Raw genomic sequence first — 26,029 nt, 5'->3', positions numbered from 1 at the left:
GGTGGCAGAGATATGTGCAAGTATTCAGAATATTTTTTAGCTGGCAGTACTGAAAAGTTTCACAGGATTCACTGCAATATTTTTTTTCCCCTCTGAGAGATTACAGATGCTTCATGGAGCACAGTGAAAATTCCTTAAAATTGCCATAAGCCCAATGTACTTGTCTGTTTCTTGTAGACTGATTGTTAAAATCACTCAGTTTGTAAGTGCTGGGGTAAAAGAGATCAAGAATCTCTGGGGATTTTTTGTAACGCTAAATTGTGATGCCTGCACAGTGACTTAGCCAGTTTACCCAAGTTTGCAGAAGGATTGCTAGGTGGGGCATGAGGAGGCAGTGAGAGCAACATACCTTAGGAATGTGCCTGTGGCATAAGAGACAAGTGCTTACACTAGAAATGGTTTGTCGGAAGGTAAGAGAGACTGCTTCTTTGTTCTCATTTGAGACGAGCATGTGCTTTGTGACACTAACACACATGCTGTTTATCTTTTCAAACCCTCAGTTTTCCATGCTCATTTCAATGCTGAGGACCTTTCATGTGGTTCTCTATCACGAGCTGCTGTGATGGGCCACCACATCAGCTGGAGTCACAGGGGGGCTGCTAGAAGCTAGTACCTGGCCCCGGGGATTATATACAGACACGCTTTCTTCCCCATTAAATTCCAGATTTGTCATTCTCAATCCCTGTCCTCTCTAATAAGCAGCACCAGTGACTGCCAGAGTCCACAGAGTGGGTGTTCTTTACTTGCTGCTGGAGCCTGCACTAAATACGTGCAATAGCGAAGAGCATTTGCCTTCAGAGAGATTTTCAGCATAGTAGGGTAATAAAGGAGAGAAGAGCATAGATACAGGTCCCCTGTGGTGGACACAGCACTAACTGCAGTGCTGCCAGACTCAGGATAATACAAAAGGCAGACAGGACAATTGTTACTTTCAGCCACATTTATCATGCACCCAGTCAGCTACTTCTGACTTCATAATGTTCAGCATCTGTAATCTGATGTCTGGTTCTGCAACATTTTTTGCTGCTGTCTGCTAACATTACACATGGAATTGTTTAAAAGATCTGAATCTGTTCAAGGATTTTGGTATTGCAGATACCGTCTATCTTCTGACTGCTATTTAAGTAGGTGTTTTCTGACAACCTAGCATTATCAGTGTAGCTGTCAGAGGTTTGTGCTGTCCCCTAGAAAGGGATTCTCTTCTAGCTTCAGTACCAACAAAGATTTTAAGAGGGTTTGAAAATCCTTACTTTCCAGTATTACTCAGGAAGTGATTGAGGGTTTTACAGTGCATTTGTAAATTTCAAATAAAATACTCCTTGCTACCCTCCTCTGAATTTCACCAAAATTATAAACACATCAGCATTTTACCAGTATACCTGAGTCTTAAAGGTTCCTCTGGTTGATTTTTTTGAACCGTTTGTCCTGCAGATTTCTGTTGTCCCTCTTCAGAAAACAGAACTATTAAAGGAGTAAATCCTCACAGCTTTGCATGAAATTATGCATAGATGTAAAGCCAAAACCAAAGCTGAAAGAGTTTCAGAATGTGCTGCATTTCTAAAAAAAAAAAATCTTTAAAACCTCAAAGTTATGTTCCTGTAATAGTAAGACCAATGCAAAATTCCTTCCCTGACCGTATCCCATAGAACGATTGAGGGATGTAGCCCCATAGTTTATATTTCTGAAGCTGGGCTGTCTCGCTCTTCATAATCCTGTGTTTATTTGGGCAGTGAATAATTCTAACTACAAAAGGCCTCACACCAGTGCAAAGAGTTGCCCTGATGGGTTTTCCTGCAGTATTCAGGTTGTGAATGTTTACTGCTGTTGAGTCAGTTCATGCAGTTTCCCAGAGCTTATTTGTTTGGACCACAGGTACATCTATTCTAGTAACAAACCCAGGGTAAGCACTGGTTCTCAGTTGATGCTGCCCTCTTGTTAATGTGCTGGTCTGGCACTGCTCTGGCTCGGGCAGCCCGCAGTCCCCAGGTTCTCTTGGTGTGTTTATGCCAAGGGAGGGGGCAGGAGCTGCTGTGCCAGGCATTTTGGTATAGCCATCACTGGCCTTCTTTATTCAGTGGCCTCTTTTATTCAGTGCCATTAATTTTCTTTTTCAGACATCGCTGTGTATTTACCATGAACAGTATGTCCCAATAAATGTGTTCTAACACTCCTTGTTTTGGAAGGAGAAGGTGAGGCTGGCAAGTCCGGAACTGGTCCACTTTGCCATTTGCCTTCTCTAGCAGTAACATTTTGAGCAGACATGAAACACCCTATCTTCACTGCCTGTGAAAGAGGGTGCATTTAGCTTCCTCTGTGAATACAATACAGACATACCACGTACTGAAATGAAGTGCTCTCAGCCACAGGTCAGTATGTGACAGTATTAGATACTTGCTGTAGTGCTGACAGCTTCATTGTCCACCAGCAGCATCCTTTTGTCTCATCTGCACGTGTGTGTGCGTATGTGTGTTTCACAGTGCCAGAAGAAGAAAAATACGCCATCTCTTTGGTTATTTACATATCTTGGCATGCGGATTTTTGTTACCAGATATTTTTAATGGACCAGCAGTTAAAATCGGTGATGCCATGGGTCCAGAAACATTTGTAATGTTTATCTCAGTATTTTTCTCTGTCTTAACCAAAGAGGTGCACTGATTCCTTAGAAAAAATATACCTGGAAAGGAAGATTATTCTTCTTACTGTACAGTTTTTAATAACTGTATACAGAATATGCAAATCCCTTTCTTGGTTGGCTGCAGTAGTCCATCTGTTCTGACAGTATCTTGTATTAGATTATCCAAGACATTTGCCAGCATCTGAGTATCTAGCTTTGCAGCAAACCTCTACCAGAAGCAGAAAGAGGCTGCATTTTTATGAAAGCAAGAGAATTTACACAAAGCAAGCTAACTAGGCTTCAAGCTGCTGAAAGACTACTTACATGCCTGAGGAAAAGAAGTAAGCAATCTTTTTTGTGTGTGCTGCTTTAACTGCAGCCTTTTCAGAGCCCTCTTTTCCTTACCCTAAATGCCTCTTCTGCCTGCCAAGAATCAGGATGATTAAATGTCCTTTAAGTGGTGTTTAAAGCTGCATGATGAGAGTACCTATCCTCCCAACACAGTTTCATATAGTAAATATGAAAGGAGAACATTCCTTTCAGGCATGCTACTTCATTGCTCCTGAGACTCGCTAAGGCAGAGGCTTGAAATAACCATTATTCCCCCACGGTGACATATGTGTAGCATCCTTAACAGCATCTCCAGCATCATGCCTGCCTCTCTCTTGCTATTTATACAGCAGTGCAACTGAATTCAAATGCAACAGCCTCCCATAGACTAATTTTAAAGCAGTCCTCTGGTTTGCGATTTTAAAAGGCGGCTACCAATAAAACTAAATTAAAAAGAGCCCGAGAATAATCCTTTCTATCGATAACTATATTTTGAGCTAGAACTGAAATTCCATTGTCTTCAAAGTTGGGTGTGGGGGGAGTTACACCAATACATGATTATTCCTTCTTTTAGAAAAAGTGGTTATTTTTTTTTATTTTTTTTTTCCTGATGGTGCCAGGGATGAGACAATCATCAATACCAGCTGGTTTCCTTCCCCCCCCCCCCCCAATTCTTAGAGTTTTTCCTTTATGATAAATAGAAAGTATTTGTATGGAGAAACATTATCTAATGGTTTTCTTAGCAGTGTTGGATAATAATATGAATGCTGTTATAGGATATGTATTATTTGTGGTAAAACAATGCATGTTTCCATGTGTTAGCATTCTTTCAGACAGACTGCAGGACTGGGAGAGCGATCTGTGTTGACTGAAATTATTTTTTTCTGAAGTGTAATGCTTGTAAAAAGCGGGTCCTTTTATTCATATTAGTCTCCAGATTTCCTTCCCCTTTTCTTTATTGCATGAGGCATTAGCATGGGAACACACTTCACGTTTCTCAGGCTTTTGTCTGTTCCTGCTGCGTTGCCTACTGGAAGTCAAACAGTACTACTTGGTTTCTGACACAACTGATTACTATGGAAATTATTACCATGTCATAAACAGAGGATTGCTTGTGTCGATTGTGCAGCAGGAACGCAGACGATTCTGTAAGCAGAAGGTTCCTGGTAATAAGGAAAAAGGGAAGAGAAATGCAGAAAACAGATGATGCCTCTGCAAAATCCATTGTTGCAGACTCTTCAGAAGTCATAGGCTGCAGGAGCATGGGGATGGAGCAGTTTGCTGGGTGGCTGGTTTTTTTTAAATTAGTAAGAAGATAAATGTGAATTTGCGCTTCAAGAAATAATTATTTTATTTTGACTCCAGCAGTTGGTACTGGCCAAGGTGATTTCCGAGGGCATTCAATGTATGTCCCAGATCACTGTTCCACGCTAGGGAGACTAGACAGCTACCGCTCTGCCATGCAGCGCTCTGAAACCAAGGACACCAGCTGCCAGACGGAGGAAGTTAAAGTTGTGCCCCCTTCAATGAGAAGAATACGGGCACAGAAGGGACAAGGCATTGCAGCCCAGATGTCTCAGTTCTCCAGCTCATCTGGAAACATGTCAGTGATGAGTGATTCTGCTGCAGTTATATTTGCTTCTCGCCAAAATAACGACATAGGTTTTCACAGCTTGCCTCGGGTTGGTGCGAGAGTGTCTCTGCAGTCCCTAGATCAGACACAGAGCATGATGTCGAGGCAGACAGAAGACATTGCTGGCACTTTACCCCATCAGATAAGTAAATTGCAAGTGGATGATAGTGTTGTGCATCTGAGGAATAATCCCACGATGGGGACCCTGTCGAGGCCTAAGTCCCAAGAGGTGAGAAGCTGTGATAGCGAGAAGTCCTCAAGCCCAGCATGTGTGGTCTCTCCTCACGCCACTTACTCAACGAGCATCATACCCAATGCAACACTGTCATCCTCCTCGGAAGTTATCCTTATTCACGCTGCCCAGAGTGTTGGGTCATTGGATAGTAAAATTTCCAGCTCCACTGCCTTTCCAAATCCAAGAGACAATCCTGCTACCAGCAGTGCAATAAGTGGGAAAGAAGATCACCACTCTTCAAGTGGTAACTGGAGTGAGAGTAGCTCCACGCGTCACTCACAGACTTCAGATACTATCCCGTCTAACACTGTCATGATGCTTTCTCTTGGTGACTCTGCCGTCTCTCTGAGCACTCCTGGGAATGCAGAGGCTGGGTCTCAGAGCATGAGCTACAGCTGTCGGAGCACTGCTGCTTTAGCAAGCCCTTCCCAGGACAGCGATGGTCGGAGCGAATCCAGCTATTCTGGGGAGCGAGCGCAGGCAGCAGTGAGCAGTGCGGAGCATTGGTTGTACAAGTCTTCAGAAAACAGCGAGACCCCTTCACACAAGGTGGTTTGTACCACACCAGGCTGTGCCACGCCCGGCAGCAACCTCAGCAGCAGCAGCCTGGAGAGGACATCGGTCAGGGACGATTCTACCTCCCTGTATTCTGTGGACCACGATGGCTATTTCGGCTCCATGCATATGGACTCTGGACTGAAGTCAGACATGCCATGCAGCAGTACTAATGGTTTTGAGAACCCTAGAGACAGTGTGGTAAATGTCTTTGAAGGAAAGGAGAAGAAACATCCGGATGACCCCTCAGGCCAAGGTGACAAATCTCTTGCAAGAAACATCTCACTAAAAAAGGCAAAGAAGCCGCCTTTACCGCCATCCAGAACAGACTCACTCAGAAGGATGCCTAAGAAAAAAGCCCAATCCAATGGACAGGTACTTGATGAAACCCTCATTGCCACCCTCCAGCATTCTCTGCAGCTGAATCTCAAGTGCAAAAATGGCAGCTCCCCTTCCCAGAGCCCCTGCAGTGATTATGAGGATCCCTGGGTGTTGCGTTCCCGCAGCCAAAGCTCGGTCAGTGCGAGCAGCAGCATGATGTCCACCACTGCTCCAAACCTTTACTCCATCTGCACGGTCACTCCCTCCCAGAGTGAAACAAGCAGCATAAAGTCGGAGTATGCTGACCAGTGGGGTTACTACAGCGACTATGCTGCAGTGGCAGATGACCAGGTGAAATCTCCAGTCACCCATTCTGCCAGTACATCATCTGCTCTCAGTGATTACAGCATCAGCCACTTCAGTGATGGCTCAAGGGCTTCTGTGCCACAAGTGCCCAGCGGGCTGGCCAAACCAAAGAATGCTTCTCCGGAGAAATCCCACCGAGTCACATCGCCATCGAGTGGGTACTCCAGCCAGTCCAATACACCCACTGCACTTACTCCAGTGCCTGTACTTGTAAAGTCTGCATCATCAGGAAATGGGAAATCCAAGCTGAAGCCTAAAGTGCCTGAAAGGAAGTCCTCTCTTCTGTCCTCAGTCTCCATGTCTTCGTCATCTACTTCTCTTTCTTCAAATACATCTACTGAAGGGAGTGTGAGTGTGAAGAAACTGGACTCTGCCCTGAGCCCTCCTGTGGATTCTACTGCACCTCCTCCACCACCTCCTCTTCCAGCATCTCTGCATTGCTCTGAACTTTCTCCTCCTCCTCCTCCTCCTCCAGCAGAAGTCACAGATCTGTCACCATTGTCAGCCTCTCCCACATTCCCCCCTCCTCCACCAGAAGCCAATGTAAATTCTACCTTTGCTCAGACTGTCCCGTGGTTTCCACAAGAAGCCTCCATCAGTTCATTCTCTTCCCCTGCTCCTCCTTCTTGCCCCTTAGCTGTCCCACCACCAGCACCACCACTTGATCCCAAAATAACAAAAGGTGTAACAATATACCCACAGTACTCTTTTAAGAAACGAAACCAGGAGGATTCTTGCTACAGTCCAGTGAAACAGCCACTCAACAAGCAAGATTCATCAAGACCTGTGATGCCATTAGTAACCACCAAAGCACTGCAAATGGTGCAGTTGAGATCTGTGAAAAAATCAACAGAAGGCGAACCATCAACTGAATCTGCTTCTGAAAACACTTCTCAGGAAAAGGGTACTGCAAATTCATCATCACAGTCTTTGCTAAAGCCATCTCTCTCACTAAAACTCAGTACCAGCTTAGGCGATGAGGAAATGAAAACTCAAGGCACATCATTTAAAAATGCAGTTCAAACACTGTCTCGGGGCTCTCCTCTCCTTCTCTCTGATGACACACCTGTATTTGACAGTGATCAAAAGCCTGTGAGTGCAGTAGGTCTGAAATTTTCTGAAGCTGATGCTCTGGGGTCGGCCACTGACAGCACACCTGAGTCCTCAGTGCAGAATGAGGACCTCCCTTCCGGCATGTCACTTCAGGGGTCACCAGCATCTCCTGACAAGACTCAGGTTGTATTGCCAAGCAAGAAACCACCTCCTATTTCAAAGAAACCCAAACTGTTCCTTCTGGTACCACCTCCACAGTTAGACCTTACAGTGGAGAAAGCAGCTGAAGTGAGTGATATTGCCAGAAGCCCGACTAAGAGAGACGCTGTGCTTGCACACTCTGAGGAGGCGAGAAATTGCCTTACAGATGGACTCGGTTCTAGCGAGATGGACTCTGGCAGCCTGGTTCCTGAGGGAGGAGCTGCTGGATTCACCTTCTCTGAGACAGTGGGAGCGAATGCCTTTGTGGTACAGCCTGCTGCATCACCAGTTCAAGAAGAACCCAGGCAGGAGGAGCAGTCTGCTTTTGATGAAGGAAGCAGTTCAGGCAGCAGCCAAGACAGTGGCAGTAACACTGACGGGCACCTATCTCAAGAGAACGAAAGTGGTGAGTCTCTTTTCTCTGACTAATTCAGATGCAGCAGTAGCTATTTTGAAAAAGGTGGGGAGTGAGAATAAGTATCCTAGCACTGAGGTGGCATTCTGTTGAGGGCAGAACCTCTTGTGATTGCTACAACTGAAACAAAAAAAGAAAGTTGCAGCAATCTGATTAATACTTTGACATTTCATGCAATTACTTTCTGGCTTCTCATTGTTGCAGACACAGAAAGAAAATGATGCTTTATTTAATCGTGCTAGTATTAAAGCATGCTATGAAAACAGTTAATTTGTTAATACTGGTTTTGCATTTTAGTGGAAATCTTACAGATTTTCTGTCATTACTGTTCTCTGCCTGTTACGTGTGAGCAAGCACAGGCATTTAATTTATGCACTGCAGCTCCCTAAGCAAGCATTGATCTGAAATCACAATAATGACAGCGCTGCACTCAGTCCATCGGATGCTTCTCCTTGGAGGCAGCAAGGGCTGGTTTCAGGACAATGTGCCTGAGACTGACTATGGTGTTCGTTCTCTTTGCATAGTGGAGGTGTTTGAATCAGACACAGCCAGTAGTTCATTCCTGCCAAGCAGTACTTATGGGGAAGAGACGGACGGAGTGGCAACACCAGCAAGACCAAGGACTACTGAGGATCTTTTTGCAGCCATTCACAGGTACTGCAGAAACTGCCCTTCCTGTACTGTCAGGTCCGGTAGGTCTCTAAGAAATAAATTTAACATTGTTTCATAAATCACCCAGTTAAAACAGTCATGGCTTTAACAGAAAGCATGCATTTATCAACTTTCTACTAAAGCTGTATCTGAAAAAGATGAGGAAAAGAACTTGCACTTTGTTGTTTTATAAACATATTTAATCCATTCTGAACTAAAATCAACCAGATTAAATGGATGTAGATTATATTATAAGTACCTTGCCCTTTAAAATATCAAGTTACATGTAGTATTTATTGTACTGTTCTCGATCTGCCGTATTAACTCTACTGTTGCTTTTTCTGTGTATCTTTTTGTTTTCATTCTCGTTCTTCTCCATCTCTTTTTACTCTCTTCGCTGCTTATATGGTGCAGTTTGGGACAGAGGCTCAACGCTAATGCTTCATGGCAAGCGTGGCTGAAACTGGCAAGTAACACAACATGTCAGTCATATGGCAAAACATATGGCAAACGCTGGATTATAGTTTGCCATAATCCAGCCTGAGGTCGGGTGTTTTGTGTCCAACTGGTTCATGAATGAAATGTACGATACTGGCTCTATTATCAATGACATTACTCATTTCCCTTGAAAGTAGAATCATCTCGAATGGCAGCTAGATTAATGCGCTGTTCCCGTGAGGCGCTCAAAAAGAAGGAAAGCCGAGAAAGCCCCAAGGAGCGCCCAAAGGCAGGGCAGGGAGTCGGGGTTCGCTTGGAGCGGCGCTCCCGGACCGCGGCCGGAGCCGCCCCGGGCCGCGCCGGGCGTGGCGCCAGCGCCATCGCGTGGCTGCGCCGCGCACTGCAAACCGCAGCGGAGACCCCTCCCTGCCAGGGAGCGGGGGATTATCCAGGTGTTCCATCAGTTTGCACACCTGTGCATCGGGAATGAGGGACGGGAAGAGAGCGGCTGGGAGGCTGCAGCATTTTGGATGCAAATGCCTTTTTTTTTTCTTTTTTTTTCTTTTTCATTTTTGAAACAAGTCCTTTCCAGACATTACAGAACTTACATATGTATGATACTGACTTTTATAATTTGCTGTTACCCCTTAGAACTTGGCCTGTATGAGCCGTTCTGAAAATGGTCTGTTGCATTCATGTTGCATGGCGCTCTCTAGAAATGTGTCAAATCTGGCTTTAGAATGAGATATTCTGGCCTGTAGCCAGTCTGCTTTATGTATGCAGACAGAGAGTGGATTTCTGTGTGTATGCACATACCTGTTATTCATGAGTTTGTGGGGAAATGGACAATGGAACTGGATGTGACATACTTAGAACCGCATGACACGTTTTTTTTATTATGACCTTGCTTTTGCTGGCTTTGGACTTGAACCACTTTCTTCCTTGGTTGCTAATTAATAAAAAAGGTTTTGGATTTCCCCCCCTGTTTCTAAGATATAGTACTTCAGTAATTGGCGCTCTTGAATACATTCTTTGGAGCAAGACAAGAGATTTAGCGGTGCATGCATTAAGGACAGGAAGAACAGTCAGAAGTTTTAAGTCATAGTTTTGTTTGAACATATATCTTATCTGTGTCTGAAAAGCCACCAAAACCAAATTTGGTTCTTAATGTCAAGTTTCTTCCATAATTCATACATACTAAGAAAAGCTGGCTAGGTGCTGACAGCAAACTGACTGTTCTGCATTGCATTCTCAGTCTTAACCAGATCACTCCAGACTAGGATAACAAAGTCTTTCCCTGCAGATCTTTGCAACTGATTTTTTTTTTTCAATTTAATTTGGGGTTTGGTAACAATACAATCCCAGCATTGCAGTGTTTAAAGATACCCATAGGCAGCCAAAACCCTAATGAAGGAAAATCTTTTCCATGTAACAAATGCAAGCACATGTTCATGTACAGACTTGCAGAGCATCCAAGCACCAAAATCATCTGCTGCCTAGAGCACTAATGAATGCACAGTTATATGTAGATGAGGTTCCTACATTGGCTGCTCCTGAAGTCATCATTTTGTCCCTTTGCTGTCTTCTGATGTCCATTCATCCTCAGGCTGAATGGACATTGGCATTACATTCTTACCCCAGAAGGACAGGTGGAGGCAGCTAGCAGCTGCTGAAAATAACAGCTGGTACAGCCGCCTGTGGGAGTATCACAAGTGAGCTATGCATAAACTTCACCACTTAGGAGAGACAGGATCGCTCCAAAGTCTTGGCACAGCCGATAGCAATGTCTGTTGTTGCCAACCTACTCAGCTGATGGATCCTGCTTCTTTATTTTCAGGGGTTTCTTAATTATTAATAGGCTGCAATGCATGAACACATTTGAGCTTGCCTTGGCAAAATCTCAAGGCTTTTAAGAAAGTAAAGCTAAAGATCACGTTAAGTAGAAATCTGTTTTACAAGGGGAATGGTCTGGATTGAACACATGCTTGATAAAAATTAATATGGAGTTTTTATAGCATGATAATTTTATATCTCTGAGACGTCTGTTGACTTGTTTTAAACTTCTGCCAAAACACCATATTTAAAATTAGGCTTTATACAATCTTTTCTAATTAATTCTCGCTCAGTCAGCAAAGAAACAAAGCAGCTGTGCTACAGATTCCAGGCATGTACATTTTTTAAAGATTTCTAGTAATGTGAAAATCAGGCAATAAAAGTCCAGTTTCCACATATTCCCAGTTCCATGGTTATCTCTTAATTTTTCTTTTTGTGTCGTCCCTGCACTTCACATTTAAATAGACAAACACTCTGCTCTTCCATTTGGAAAGATAACTTTCTTGTCAGGAAGTTGGTCTCTCCTTCATTTAGTTGAAAGTTGCAATAACAGAGCACCAGCATAACTGTGAATTTCGTCTGTGCATCTTGAGGGGAGCTGGAAAAGTTTCTTCTCTATTTATTTAATATTTGCATTAGGGAGGGGCTTTTTTTAATCATTTAATCCAGAATTGTTGCATGTGGCTCCCTTTTCTCCATCTTCAGCAGCAGTGCATTGCTCTGTCTTTTTTTTCTGAAGGAAAGTGCACTGAACTACACCTCTAATTCTCCAGAGAGTGTCAAATGAAATAGTAAAATTAAACAAAACAACCCATATACTCTAGATGACAAATTCTGAATCAAGACCCCAATTTAACAGAGAAACAGCATGGAGTATAAATCTTTACAGCACATTCACCTAAGCAGTTGAATACTGACTCCAGAAAACCTGATTGACTAAATTGGCTACAGTGTTTTGAACATCAGTATTGCCAGTTTTAGTAGTTTAATTGTTCCAGATTTGCAGAAAAAGAGTAATAAACTTACCTTATACCTCCAATACCTGCATTAGTGCCTGTACAGTTCTGGTGGTGTTCTTACTCATGCTTTAGATTTAGATCACTTCTCCCTTTTCCCTGTCTCTGCTTTAGCTTAAGTCATTGTCATCTCTCTAATCTGAATTTAATTAGAGGAGGTAAAAAGTTTCATTTTTGCGTCATCCTCTTTTTTTTGTGTGTTTGTTTCAAACTCAGATCCAAAAGGAAAGTCCTTGGCCGTAAAGATTCTGAAGACGACCGTACCCGCAACCATTCTCCGTCGCCCCCCGTAACTCCCACTGGTGCTTCCCCAAATTTAGCTACTCTCAAACAAGCTGGATCTATTCAGAGAAGCGTTCGCAAGAGCAGCACCAGCAATGACAACTTCAAAGCCCTGCTGCTGAAGAAAGGGAGTCGCTGTGACACCAGTTCCCGTATGTCCGCAGCAGAGATGTTGAAGAACACGGACCCGCGGTTCCACCGGACAAAGACGGACGCCTCCCCTGACCTTTCTGACGGTTCTGCCAGCTGCTCACCCAGCAAGAGCAAACGGGCCCAGGAAGAGTGGGCCAAGAGCGAGGGCCTGATGCCAAGGAGCATGTCCTTCTCTGGCATGAGGTATGGCCGGTCACGGACGCCGCCGTCTGCTGCCAGCAGCAAGTACAACGTCCGCAACCGCATCCAGAGCAGCCCCATGACTGTCATTAGTGAAGGAGATGGGGAGGTGGTGGAACAGTCCGAGGGCAGGGTCCGGAGGACTTTGGAACAGCAGCACGAGGGGCAGCTTGATATGTTTAACAGTGATGAAATGGACATGAATGACTTTCCGTATGCTGAGGAGGCAGGCTGCAAGGAGACCTTGGATCCAGCTCATGTAGACTTAATGACTCAACCAGGTGCTTCAAGGAAGTATCTAAACTCTTCAGCTGAAGAAAGTTAAAAGGCAGTGTGACAAACGGCTTTGGATATTAGTCTAGAAAATCACAGGGACTAGATTCCAGAAGAAAGCCCAGACCAGGACAAGGTTACTTTTCTGAGCATTTATTCCACGAACTGCATGTGTATGTTTAAATGCTAAAGTGACAGTGGTTCTGCATGGTTGGGTTGGGGTGGGAAGCACTTGCTTTGAATGAGTGGTCTGTGGCTTGAAGAAAGTTAACAGTTGAATTTTTTGTGTAAAGCCTTAGAAGTCCTCTTGTGGGGTGGGGTGGGGTGGGGAAGTTTTCTCAGAGTCTGTAGGGGTGTGAAGTTTTTCTTTTCCTTGAGACTGCAATTGTGCAAGCAAAAATTAGGAATAAGCCTGAAATGGGAAGGCTCCTCTGGTATAGGCTGGACATTTGGTTCAAAAGCATTGTGGTGATGCAGTGTAGTGCATTCATGAAGCAGAGGGAGGCACAATGAGGCCCGTTCACCTCTGAGAGAAGGTAGCATGGTTGGTGCTGGAGTTCCGTGGCTCCTTAGTAGGGTATGGCCCAGCGTTCAATGAAATGTGTCCTGCTCGAGCAATGAGCTCACCAGGTTATGGATTGGTCCAGGGTACTGTACTTGTAATTCTTTTTCCTGATGGAAAATGAACTGTGTAGTTAAGGTGGAAAAGGGAGCTGGTTTTATAACACACTACTAGCTGCTGTGCAGCCACACACATTCACTTGGTGAAACACACATTTCCAGGTGAATTGCTTCCTTGGCTGGAGTATTCCCTTAGAGAACTAGAACAGCTGGATGTGTGCAGAGGGTGCAAGCAGACATGAGGAAAGTGGGAGATGAATGAAGCAGTGTGCTGCCAGAATTTGGAAGGGTTACTGTCATGGTTTAGGAACAGTATTCCCAAATTTAGTGCTCCCACGGAAACACTCCAAACTGTGTACTGCTCACGTGTACTGCTCACTCACTCCCCTCTCCTCTTACCTCTGCGGATGGCTGGAGAGGAAAATTGGAGGCACAAAAGGTGAAGGTTGGAGGCTGATAAAAGAAAAATCTACTGGAAATAACAATGAAGTAAGAAAGTGAACAGTAACAGCAACAGTACGTAGAGTGCGCACGGAAGAGGTGAATGGCTCACGGGTGACTGACTGCTCACCACGCAGACCCTGGTAATGTCTGACCTGCTGCCCCACTTCCTTGTCCCTAGCAGTGTTGTGAGGTGGTGTAGAATTACCTCTGTCCCGGCCACAGCCCCTCCTGGCTACTGCAAAAAATGAACCCTGTCCTGGCCAGAACCAGGACAGTTGTGTTTCTGAATTAGAGAAATTCGACTTGCACTACAAAGCTGTAGGTGGAGCCCGTCTTTCAAAGCTGAAACTTGGGAGTTGTGTTTTGCCGGAAATCTGTCTTTCATTTGTCAAGACGGGGAGACTATTACTTTTCATCACTTGAAATACAGATACTTGCTAACTTTTGGTTACCAAAGAATAAGTTACAGTTACTTTCCTTTCTGATTTGCCTGCAGTATTGCTCTTCTTTTTTAACCTTAATAATTTAGTGAGGTTCGTTTTTATTGTATATTTTACAGATAATAAGAACATTTAACGGTTTTCCAATTGTAAAGAAGACCATTAATTAAAACTGAAATATTGGCTGGAGTTTTTGGTTCTTGGTAGGAATGACGCTTTTAATTTTTAATAAGAATTTTGCATCATTTGATGGCATGCGCAATTTTTGTATTGTTTGTAAATATTGAAAGTTGTTAAAATATCTTTTGATCTCTTACTGTAGAATTTTTACATTTTTAGATTGCTTTTAAGAAGAAAAAGCACTCTTTGTAGATTATTTATTTTAGAGAAATATGCTTGTAATCTCTTTCTTCAATCCTATCCTTGTTAGTTATGTAAATTTCAGGGGCCTTCATTTAACTCTTCCCTTCACAAGAAGGGAATAGTGCTGAAAATGCTGTGACTTTGCTTCAATAAAGAAAAGCCTGCCAGTTGCCATATTGTCTTTTGAGTTGATTAAAATCTCCTTCAAAAGATGTGTCCCACAGCGTATGGCAACCCACAGAATGCCATAATGCATGCATCCAGCTACTAATATCCTGTTTTCATTGCAAAATTTACTAATTCACTTTAGAGACAACTAAAGTGTACTCACACATCCATCCCATTTTGGTATCTCAGGTCTGAGACTAAAAAATTTAAATAATCTTAAGATTTTTCCAGTGTTGTTTGAGTTTTTCTACTACTTCTCTCCTACTTGCAACCTGTCCCAGGAAACTAAAATTCTTGGAGAACCAGATTATAAGCAGAGTGAGTGAGAAGTAAAATGGCCAAGTTGAATCCAGCTGCATTCAGTGGAAAAAGGGTGGGATTCACTGGTGTGCAGCAAACTTCCCACCATTTTTATATGCTAACTATATTGAAACAACCATTGGATTTTTTAAAATGAAAATAAAACCTAATTGGATAAAGTAGATTGTTTCAGATATTACTAATACTGATCTGAACTACATTCTGTTGCAAAGAGATAGCAGTGGCAGAATGTTTTGCGCTAAACATCTTGCAGATGTTGCTTTGGTCTGTCTCACACAGCTGACAGCATGAAACATGAAAAGACCAAGTCCTTTCCACAGCAGGTACTGTCCCTCTGAAAGCCACGCTCAATGCTAGCCAGTCCACATACCACCATCCTGACAGGATGATGTGTAATAAATAATACTCAGGCTTCGTTTTATTCTTTACAGATGAGAAAATCATCTATGTGAAAAATGGATGCACTGGGAAAAATTGTAGCTCTGGTGCCTGCAGCTTCTGCAGCCATTTGCAGCCTTTTGCATCAAGTGCCTGTAGCAGGGAGCATTCCCAGCTTGTTCCTCAGTGATGGCCAGCTGATGCTGTGCCAGTTATTTTTACGGGCTTTGTGAGGAGCCCTTTGGAAAAGCCTGCCTTAAATGCACACGACCTTGTCAGTGCAGGTAGGTGAGATTAAACTTGAGTGTAGGACAGGCTGAATTTCCTCTCTGGCCACAGGTAGACTTGATGCTCCTCCTCTTGATGCTTGGAAGTTCACATCTGGTGAACTTGGGCTGAAGCTCAGGCTTTGGCTAACATGCAGAATGCAGCGTTTATGCAGCCCTACTGATGTTGTTACGTGACTACATTTTACACAGTACAAGGTGTAGTGAAATACCTTAAGTGTGCTGAAATATGTTTAATGGTGCTTATACCATTTACTTAGTTAGCTGATGTAACTTTCTTACAAAGGTGTCACCTGTCATCTCCCCACAGGCAGAGCTGGTTAATTATTTTGTCACACTTAAAACTTCAAAGTTACTTTCTTCGACAATAAGGTTTCTCCGTAGGGAGGTTTTGCGTCTGAGGTTTTATTGGTCTATAACTGTAGATTAAATTTAGCAAACCTCTGCTAAAGACATCCAGAGCAGAAGGAGAGGAGGACACATATGCAAACTTGGCTGTGCTGGAGGAAAAAAGCAGACTTGTCATCCTGATGCTTAATGCATCATACTGTCACAGGGCTTGTTTGGAGTTTACAGCTGGTCTACAGCTTGCCTCTAAAACTAGAATATTGAAGCTAGATGTGAGATTAATTTCTGGTTTCCATTTTACTGGGAATGGTTTTCAGCTTCAGTCTTTTTCTAAATTCTGCCCTATATTAACTCATTTCATGTTTCATTCCTTTATGTTAAGAGTTCTGCTGTCAGATGTAGGCAGCCCCAATAACCCTGTGAATGAGAGCCCTCCAGTTACTCTGTTAATACATTCACAGGGCTCTGGGGTATTTGCAAGCCTTCGCTGCTGTTTGTATACTGGAAAGGAGAATTTATTACCTTAATTGAAATGATGGAGGTTATGCAAGGAGCAATAGCTTGGTGAGAGAAGGTTTGGAAGGCTACTGGATATCAGTTAAAAGAGTTTGGAAAGAAGTGGATTTGATGAAGACAGGATTTTGAGAAACCACGACTGGGATGTTGATTCCTGCATAAGGCTTGGCCTGAAAGAAGACACTGGCAGAAAAGCTGAAGCAAGGAGACGACTGAGAAGTACAGTGAATGCACAGATTTAGGTATGGGGTGGGCAGGCTAGCGCAGATTCTAGGCGATAAAGAAGTTTCAGCAAGTACAGAAGAGAGAAAAAGTCGAAGGAGCAATGGAGTAGTCACAGCACGGAGGAAGAAAAGTTCTAGCCCATGTGTTTTGTCCTAATTCAAAGGGTGTAGGAGGCCAAAGTCAGTCAAACATGGAAAACAAAACAAAACAAAAAAACCCAACCAAACAAAAAACAACAACAACAAAAAATCCACCACAACAGCAAAACCCTTAATAATTTAGAAGAGGAAAATGAGCAAGATTTGGGGAGCTTAGAGAAGCAGTAGGCTGAAGTGCGGACTGCTCTAAGAGACCTCAGGCAACACTGGGTAGGTGGCTCAAGCACAACTCTTGGGAGGGTTCTATAGAACCACCGTGCCTGAAGTCTGGAAAGAGTAAAGGAGATTGGAAAGATCAAAGCTCAGATTGATCTTGTCTAATTTTTACCAACAACTCTGCATCCACCGGTTCCAATGGACTGGATACAGGTCTCCAGGCACCTGCATTGGGATAACTTGCTAAACCTTCAGTCACTTCCTGAAGCAAAGAGGGGCCACTCATGCATGCAGCACAGGGATGAATGTGTTAATAGTACTGCAAGCAAATAGACCTTGTTAGGTATTCTTTGGATACCACAAAGGTCTGGAAAAGTCATTTATAGCTGCAGTCACTGTTCAAACAAAACCATTGTCACAGTACATTTGAGTGATTCAAAATGATGCATTGTTTGCTTTTATAGGAGAGAATTAAAAGTGTAAAACAAAGTGTTATATAACTTACAGTGGCAATGAAGAATCACCTGTTTTATTGAAAATAACTTCAGTACTTAAAAAAGGGAACACAATAGCTTTATAATGCCCTTGGTAGCTTTCTGAGTTCCCCCCTTATACTTAATTTTCTGAATAACTTTCAGAAATGATTTCTTGCATGGTTAAGACTAGAAGAGTCTTCTGGCAAAATTGATAACTTTGTTGGTTCTAAAGGGGTGTTATCAACTTAAATCAGAGTGCAGCATTAAAATCTTGCAACTACTCAGTGCTGGATTGTCATTGTGGCTATACTGGTGTGAATTAATAAACACTAAACAGAGTAAAATAGAGAAATGTTTGATAAAGATGTGCTATGTCATATATTATCCTGTAAAACTGGGTAAAAGCTTTGATAGTGCTTTCCCAGCAGAACATTGGGTACATTTTACATTGCAAGTTTAGCTTCAGTTGGGTTCTTTCACATAATGTGCGGCCAACCTTTTAAACGCCAATCAATGTTTCTCCCATCAGTGCTAATGGAAAATGGAATTGATTTTTAGTTGGAAATTGTCTCTTAATAGTGAATCCAAATGTGTAAAGCATGTGAGGAGGTATATAGAGAAGAAAGTCCAATCCCAATGTACCTGAGTTGCTTCTGTCTGTAGTGCACTGGTCTATTTGTGCACCAGCCTTCAGTATAAAACCAGATTTGTTAGCTACTGAAGGGGAAAAAAAAAAAAAAAATCTGTCAGGACGCATGAGGTAGCAGAAGTTTCAGCATTTTCACTACCTCTGGAAAAAAAACAGTTAAAATTTAAGTTCTGTGTTTAGATGGTAAAAACTAATTTGTGAGGGAAAAATGTGTAAAGCATGAAAACAAAACAAAAACCTCCAAAAACCAAAAAAAAAATCCAAAACACCACAAGATTAAATCCTGCAACAAGAAATACAAGAAACTAAATGAACTTTCTCCTATCTGAAGATGAATGTTGTTCATGTGCATCTTGGTAGTACACTAATGTCTTCTTTAAAAGTAACATATCTCTTCAGTTTACTTTTTCCAGGCTGTTTATAACAGTCTTCACACTAGGTTGTAGAAAATGGACACAGAAATTCCTGCCTTTGGGAGTAAAATTTGGGGGAAAACGCTGATTTCTAGGTCAGTTTAAAACAGGTGAAAGAGCATTACAATGACATGAGAATTCAGTGCCTAGTGCAGCATCAGCAGTTGAGAAGCTACCTTAGTAAAAGATGGTCCCATTCTTTTTGCCTTAATCAGGATGCTGTAGACTGCTGCCTGGAAATGGTGATTTTGCAACTTGCTGTGCCAACTGGGAGCTGCAGTGTAGTTAAAAGGACTTAAAAGGCAAAGCCCAGGTTTATGCAGAAAGTTCAGCAGTCACAGTCTAGGGAATGATAAGATTTTAATGTATTTACTTTTTTATAGAGTCCTGATACAAAACGAAAGTACATTTAAGAAAGGAGATCCTAAGGAAGATGGCTGCACAGGGAGCATGTGGCTGTGAGCAGGGGTCATGCAGTTGCACAGAAGTCCAAGTTTGGGTCTAAGGTAGCTTAAGTCCATTTGCAAGCCATGAATAGACAGTATCAGCCCACTGGTGATCCCAAATGAGGTTGGCATATTCCCATACACATCCACACTTGGATCTTCTGGGGCAAAGATCAAACAAACTTAAACAGAAATGTTTCTTGTGATGTGATACACAGGGGAAAAAAGCATACCTCAATGTAATCAAGAGACAGCCCTTTATTTATTCCAACACAGAACATTAAGCCACGTTTCTCCATTTACCAGTGCATTTTCTTGCAAAATTTATCAGAATTTAATATTGTAGCATGTGGAAACATGGCAAGTAGTTGATAGGTTATTTCTGAGTTTAAAAAACCAGAAGCAGTACTCTGGTTTTAGACTGTTAAGTACAACCCAAGGCAAGCAGGCTGTGTAACATAAAAGGTTTTTTTGAAGTGCTGCTTTGAAGTCCAGGACTGACTACAACAAATTAGTCATCAAATTCATGGGATGAGTTTCTTGAATGATATGACAACCTCATGTGGAGCCATGTTGGATTTTGGGAACAAAGAATCTAAAAAATTACTTTCTGTGCCACAAACTTGTTCTCTCAAATGATCAGAAGCATCTGGGAAATTGTGACGTCTTTGAACTGAAAGTCCATGTTAGACATTATCTAAAAGACTTGCTGAGAAAAGAGGGAAGAAAATGTCTTGACAATAAACTGAAATGCCTTTCTCAAAAGTCACTGTCTGTTACTCTTGTTGGTAGGACTGCTCCTTCTTTGGATAAACCAGATCTCATGTCATCTATTAGTTCCCGTAGAGTGCCCTAGCAGTACTCTTTCAACAGGTATTTCCTCATCCTGCCTGAAACATCTTGCTAGCATCAAGAGTCTTTCTTTGTGATACTGGTATGTCTTTTGGGAGGCCTACCAAGAATAATAAATATCAAGGGAATCTAAGCTTGATTGTCCTTTATGCCCTGGTCTGTAGACGATGGATTCCCGAAGTGCATCTGTCTAGGAAAATGCCATCGGGAGCAGCAACTCCTGCTTTTGTGCCCGTCCTGCATACCTGACAGCACAGGGGCCTTCAGCCTTGTTGGCTCTTCAGTTGGCACAGCCAGCCAAGAACTTTTTGCCAAACTCTGGATCCAGAGAGGAGTTTCCTACTCTCACCTTTTCTAATGTGACTGCCAAACCTTTGACCTGCCTCTTGGCATGCCTGCTTCCCTTCACCCCAGCCCCAGATGCCACCTCTTCACTCTGCACCAGCAGAGCTCCAGAGACTGACGCTGACCTCCAAGCTCTTGCTCAGTGTCCCATTTCACACCCAGCTCCCATTTCACAAACAAGAGGCTCAGCTCTGTGTCCTCAGCCACTCCAGCTCCTCCTTGCAGCTGTGAAAGCCCGCAGACAGCTACGGCCCCACTCCAGCAGTAACAGTACAGGCAGGCTCTCGTGGTGTCCACTCGTGGTGAGGGAGGTGTCTCTGTGCTCAGCACCCAACATCAAGATGTGATTTGTGCCCACAGTGCAAGATTTGCCCAAGTCTATTTTACTGGGCTCTCCTCACCTGCAAACGTTTGGGTTTCCTAAATGCCTGTGAAGTGAGGTGGCCCTTAGGACAGAGGACAGTGAATATTTAACAACTTTTCAATGAACAGACTGGCAAGACAAATTGGTAAGGTAACTGGCTGCACATCTTGATTTGCATTTCTTTGAAGAGCCTGATGTTCTGAGGGACTCTACCTGAGAAGCAGAATTCCATCAAATAGGGCCTAATTTGGAACACTGGATATTAATCTTAAGTTTTATCTGGTAGCCTTCACTTCCGCTTTTTAGCAGTCTGTGACTCTGAGAAGATACTGGAATGTGGAATTCAGTTTGTTTCCTTCACATTTGCAAACTGCTCAAGTTTTTCCCTCCCCTCCCTAACTCCTGCTGGCACAATGTTTTTATTGTAATGTGAACAACAAATGTGGGATAATAGCAGAAGACTGGTGAGGAGGATTTCAAGCACGCTGAAGTGACTTGCAGCTGGGGTGTAGAAAAACACATACATCATACTAATTGTTGTTTAGCCTTGTGTGTTTGACAAGTAGAACATCTGTGTTTAGATAACATAAGCCTGTGAGAGACTTAGAGGCACCCTATCACACATGCTTGAGATTCTTGCTCTGCTTCAGGAAAGATCAAAGCACAATGGTAAAATACCTGTGTGAATCCCTGATAAACAGGCAAGAACAGCAGGCTTGGTGATCCCCTTGCATGGATCTGTGGTGCCTGTGTCCCACCTGTGTGCTTCTGCCTGGGTGCTGCTTTGGGGATCCCCTGGTCGGTGAGGTAAGGGAAATAAAAGTCATCTTTGTGCTTTTATGGTTGTTCCCGTGTCCTGCCTGTGCTGACTCACACAACCAGGCAGGGAAAATATGTGATAATAGAAAGTAATATGTAATCTGATGAGACACAATCTACATATATTGTGGCCTTGGTCAGATTAAAAAAAAAACGTGAAGTCTTTGTGTGAGAATTACTCCAGTGAATGCCTATTGTGGGAAGGTAATGACTATTGCTGTACTACAGGCTAATTCAGACCACGTTTTGACTCTAGGCAGCACATGATTTAGTTGATAAAAATGAAAAATTACTTCCCTAATGCAGGAAAGTAGGTACTTTATCTAAGTTTATTATTCTGGAGATTACCTTTGGATTATAGGGACACAAACCATTTGACAGCACCACACAAATTATCCCACACCTGGCAGACCCACACGTTTCTCCTCTTTCTTCAGCAAAGATATCCCATTGCAAGGGATTAATGCCATTATTCTGGTGTTTGAGGGGCATTAAGAGAAGGCTGCAAAGGTGGATGCCGACTGGATGTGCACCAGGCTCACTGGGGCACCATCAATATTGTCATTCCTTCAGAAGATCAGGTGAGTAAAAACAGCTCAATGGCACATAGAAACATGGGCAGATTAGCTAAAGAGCATGGAGTTCAAGAAAGCATCTGTCTCGGTGGCTTGTTCAAAGTCTGCATTTGCTCATTTAATTCTGCAAATAAATCTAATATAACTTCATTGTTCTGCTGTAGTTCTGAGGGCAACAAAGTACAAACACCAGCTTTTCTGTACCTTGACTTGTTGGATTCTTCGCTGCATCGCAGAGGGTCCACTACAATAACATTTTCACCATATTTATGGAGCCTTTCTTCTACGTGGGTTTTCTGAGTGACCTCCAAGAGATGAATACTACAGTCCTTCCCATAATGAGGTCACTGCTGTTATCACTTTCATTGAAATTCGAGTTTCCATGAAACTGAAAGAAACTTTGTGCTTTCTGAAATTTCCTGATTTCATACAGATTTCACAGAGAGGCCGTAACAGGGTGGAAAAGTTGTTAGGAGAACAGACTCAGGTCCCATGCAGCATAATCACATTACATTAGACTGGTGTTCTGAGGAAACCTTGCTACCCAGCACACTCTTTTCCTCAGCTACGTGGCAGGCTCCTCGTGACCCGAGGAAGTACTCCTGAAGGATCACTGCTAATCCTGAACGCCGCTTTGTAGCAAGCCCCTTAGGAATGGGGGCAGCGCGCTGTGGGCCGCGCACTTTGCAGGCCGGACAAAACAAATGTTCCTGTCCCTAAGTGGTCTTCATCCAACTCTGTTGTTTTCTCCTCACTGAGAACTGAAGAGGATTACGTTTAGTCACAGATGGGCACAAGAAAAGACCACAGCTCCCCGTGGGATTGGGAAGACTTGGCCAGGCTGCAGCATGCAAGTCAAAGTCTGGAGCAGCACTAGCGCCTAATTGAAACTAGCCAGACTATCCAAGAAAGTTGTCTTTTAGTTGCATAACGATGGCTTAAGGCTCATTTAAGTCCTGAGAACCACTTGACTGCTCTGCAGGAAACAAGCCACAGGTGAAATCTGATTACAAATTAAAGTTGGTTTGGGAGGGGGCTTAGAAAAGCGGGATGAAAGAGGCAGGTGCAGTTGAAGATATTTGTGATGCTGTATCTTGTTTTCCCATGGCTTATCAACACTGTTTGCTACAGGTACTTTTAAATTCTTTTAAATTTGTTGAGTTACAAGATTTATTGATGCTGTTGTGACTGCGACCTAGAACAGAGGTAATTCCCTCTGTTAGAAGTATTCTTGCCTTCACAATACCTTATCAGGAAAAATTTGTTGTTCAGGGGCCTATATCAAAGCTGAAGAAAGCCCGTGTACAGAATAGAATACAGCTATTGACATTCTCTCAAAATGGTAGTAATCAAGTAAGTTTAAGTTGCCTTAAACAGTATAGAAATTGTCTTTTTTTATTATTATTCTTTGATAAAAATTGTATTTAATCTGAAATTTACCGTTTTCCAAGTGGTGTGAGTAGTGGAACCAGAGGATACAAAACTTCCAGGCCTCTTCAAGAGGGAGAAATTGGAAAGTAGAAGGAGCTGTGTAAAACATTTCTGGTGAGCAGGGTGTGACTTTAAATCCTTTGCTTTTCATTCTTGTCCTTAAGCTGACAGCTTAAGGACAGTAAGGACTGCTACTACCCATTAGCTTCTGTGCCCTTGATTGAACCAGCAGCTGGATTAAGGGTGCCCTGACTGGCAGATGTATGGAAGCAGTGGGTTAAAACTTGGCAGCAGTAGATGTTATGTTTGCCAATTACCTCTCTCTGCAAGGCTCTAAAACCAGAACGGTAAATCTCCTTCTGGTTTGCTGCAGTTTTATGTTTAGTGAATTAAGATAATCTGTGCTGATGGATCCTTGTGGCTGTGCAGCAGCCTTCATAATTCAGCAGTTACTGGGTGACCCTTTCTAGGAAACTGATGGGATGTCCAGGCTTGTCCCTTGGTGCTGGAAAAAGCACTCCTGATCCTCCTATGTATACTTAACTCACCTTTTGCCATCTATAAGGCCTTGTACCTGCTCAGGCTGTTACCTTGTCAGGGTATCTGCCAGTCACAGACAGCCCTTGAGGAAGGTGTGCAGGTAGGGGACACAGGAGCAAACACTGATGGGGCCTGGAGGCCATCTGTCTCCTCTGTGCAGGGTGCCTAGGGAAAGAACTGAGACAAAAATGAGTAAGTGCTGATCTACTCTGAGCAGAGTATCTGGTATTAAATATTTATAACTGTGCTGATTTGTCAGACACTTAATGGTTTGATACAGAGCTGTTGAACTATCACTGGGGTCTCTGGATGAAGCTGCCACTTGGTCCAGCACTACTGCATTGTACCCCTGGTGCTCCTGGGTGGCTTTGGCAGTACCCTCTCATTTCCAGAAACTTGGAGGGTGCAGAGAAACATCTCCTGACAGCCTCCATTGGAAGCCCTGGTGCCATTCAGGGCAGTTGATCCCAGCCAGCCCAAGGAGCCAGTCATTATTTGGCCATTGGCAGCTGTTTTGCTGCTTTGGGCAGGCACCAGCAGAAAGGGACCTTTGCTGTGTGGCTGTCACAAACTGGGAAGGAGGCTGTTGGGAGCTAATGACTAGGATTAAGGATAATAAATATTTTGTCAAAATTTACGGTTCAAAACAGTGTTAGCTGGAAAAGTACCTGTTGGAGTAGTCTGTGTTGTTGGGTACTATTGTAATTTATGAGAAGTACTAAATAAAAGCATGCAACTTTAAAAAGGGCTGGTACAGCACTGAGGACAAGGGACCACTTGAACAGGAGCTGCTGGAAAATCTCTAAGGCCCATCAGCAGTGAAATCCAACCTCCCTCAGAGTAGCTGTTGGATGTGGTGGTGTCCAGTTTCACTAAACAAGCTGAGTCCTGGAAAAATTGGGAATTTAATCTTGTTATCTGTTAAACATGATGGCAAGCTACCTAATGGAGAGAAGGCTTTGCCAAGCTCCCCTCTTCTGGTTGGGAGCGGTGCCCAGCATAACTTGGGTCGGGGAAGCAGGTCGTCATTATCATGAAAATTTCTTTTCAGCTCTTTAAAAATCAGTATAATTGCTCTAAATGCAAGCCATTCTGGAAATATTCTTTGTCTTCTAACAAAAGTAGAAAATGGTGTTTATTAGAACTTAATGCATGTAGTGTAAATATTTCCTGGCACTCAGTCCCAGCTAAAACCGAAGATCTGTTAATAAATAAAACTGGACAAACCAAAGTCATAACTGCCTCCAACAACTGTTGTGGTTAGTTGGTGGCTGGAGTGGGCATTTGAAAGGAGTCCAGATAACTGTGAAAATATATGGGAGGTGATAATTTTTTTTGAAGTGATGTTAGCTAAAGAGAGAGATGTTCGTGTGGGGCTCTCAGATATGGTATCTGGGCATGCTTCATGCTTATAATTGACCTTGCCTGCCATCCCCACAATATCTATTTACCTTATTTAAAATAAGATATGCATAAGCTAGATAAAGAATAATGGATTAGAAAATAAGCCCTTTTATTTACAGGATGATCTGCTAAGTATAAAATGCAATATCAAACAGTAGTTCTTTTCCTTGTGCTTCAGTTTATGTTGGGTCATGTTTTTAGGTAAAGGAGAATTTACTTTGTGTCTGTTTTATAGAGTCTGCTGTAATAACTGGCACACAGATCTAGATGTTACCAGCGTATTAACTTGCTACTTTTGTAATAAAAATATGCTCTAAGGGTCTAAAACTTGATTATTTTATTCTGTTTCCAGTAGAGATCTTACTGGGCAGGTTGAGACCATGCAGCCTTTCCTTCTTACAGGTGGGAGTGGCAGGACTGGGGCTGCTGGAGAGGTGCAGGACCTCATGGTGGAGCATGGCACCACTGGGCCCACTGATGCCAACACCTCAGGTGTCACCAGTCATGCATCAAGGATGCCATGCTCCTCTGTCGTGTAGCACTGTGCTTTTTCTCCAGGTGATGATTGCTGGTAATGCTGTGGAAAAGAACCACTGTGAAAGTCTCAGAATTGTGCTAGACAGGACTGTACTTACATGGCTTCTTCTCTCTCCAGACTAATGTGCTCTGTTTGCTTTGATCTTCCTGATGCAGCCAAATACTGAAATGTTGTGCTAATGGAGCTGCTATTTTTTCCTTTCA

General features: G+C 43.0%; 1 protein-coding gene and 1 long non-coding RNA gene across 12 annotated transcripts in view; both read left to right on the top strand.

Moving 5' to 3' along the window:
* The window catches only part of NHSL1 (NHS like 1), a 179,712-nt gene extending 159,985 nt beyond the window's left edge, over positions 1–19,727 (top strand). For 7 of the 10 annotated variants that reach the window (XM_058419792.1, XM_040058448.2, XM_040058452.2 and 4 more), the window contains 3 exons: positions 4,310–7,714; positions 8,248–8,377; positions 11,878–19,727. In XM_058419792.1, the coding sequence (XP_058275775.1) occupies positions 4,310–7,714; positions 8,248–8,377; positions 11,878–12,601 (4,259 nt within the window). In that variant the 3' untranslated portion in view covers positions 12,602–19,727. Of the gene's footprint in view, positions 1–4,309; positions 7,715–8,247; positions 8,378–8,788; positions 8,841–11,877 lie in introns of all 10 variants that reach the window. The other 3 variants (XM_058419793.1, XM_058419791.1, XM_058419794.1) reach the window with 2 other exon arrangements.
* Positions 19,728–20,994: 1,267 nt separating this feature from the next.
* The window catches only part of LOC120749788 (uncharacterized), a 40,533-nt gene continuing 35,498 nt past the window's right edge, over positions 20,995–26,029 (top strand). For both annotated transcript variants that reach the window (XR_005699782.2, XR_005699783.2), the window contains exons 1-3: positions 20,995–21,326; positions 21,776–21,919; positions 22,479–23,044. This is a non-coding gene — a long non-coding RNA (uncharacterized LOC120749788). The remainder of the gene's footprint in view (positions 21,327–21,775; positions 21,920–22,478; positions 23,045–26,029) is intronic.

The sequence above is a fragment of the Hirundo rustica genome, chromosome 3 (assembly GCF_015227805.2).
Source record: "Hirundo rustica isolate bHirRus1 chromosome 3, bHirRus1.pri.v3, whole genome shotgun sequence".
Lineage (NCBI taxonomy): Eukaryota > Metazoa > Chordata > Aves > Passeriformes > Hirundinidae > Hirundo > Hirundo rustica.
This window is presented reverse-complemented; position numbering and strand designations above follow the sequence as displayed.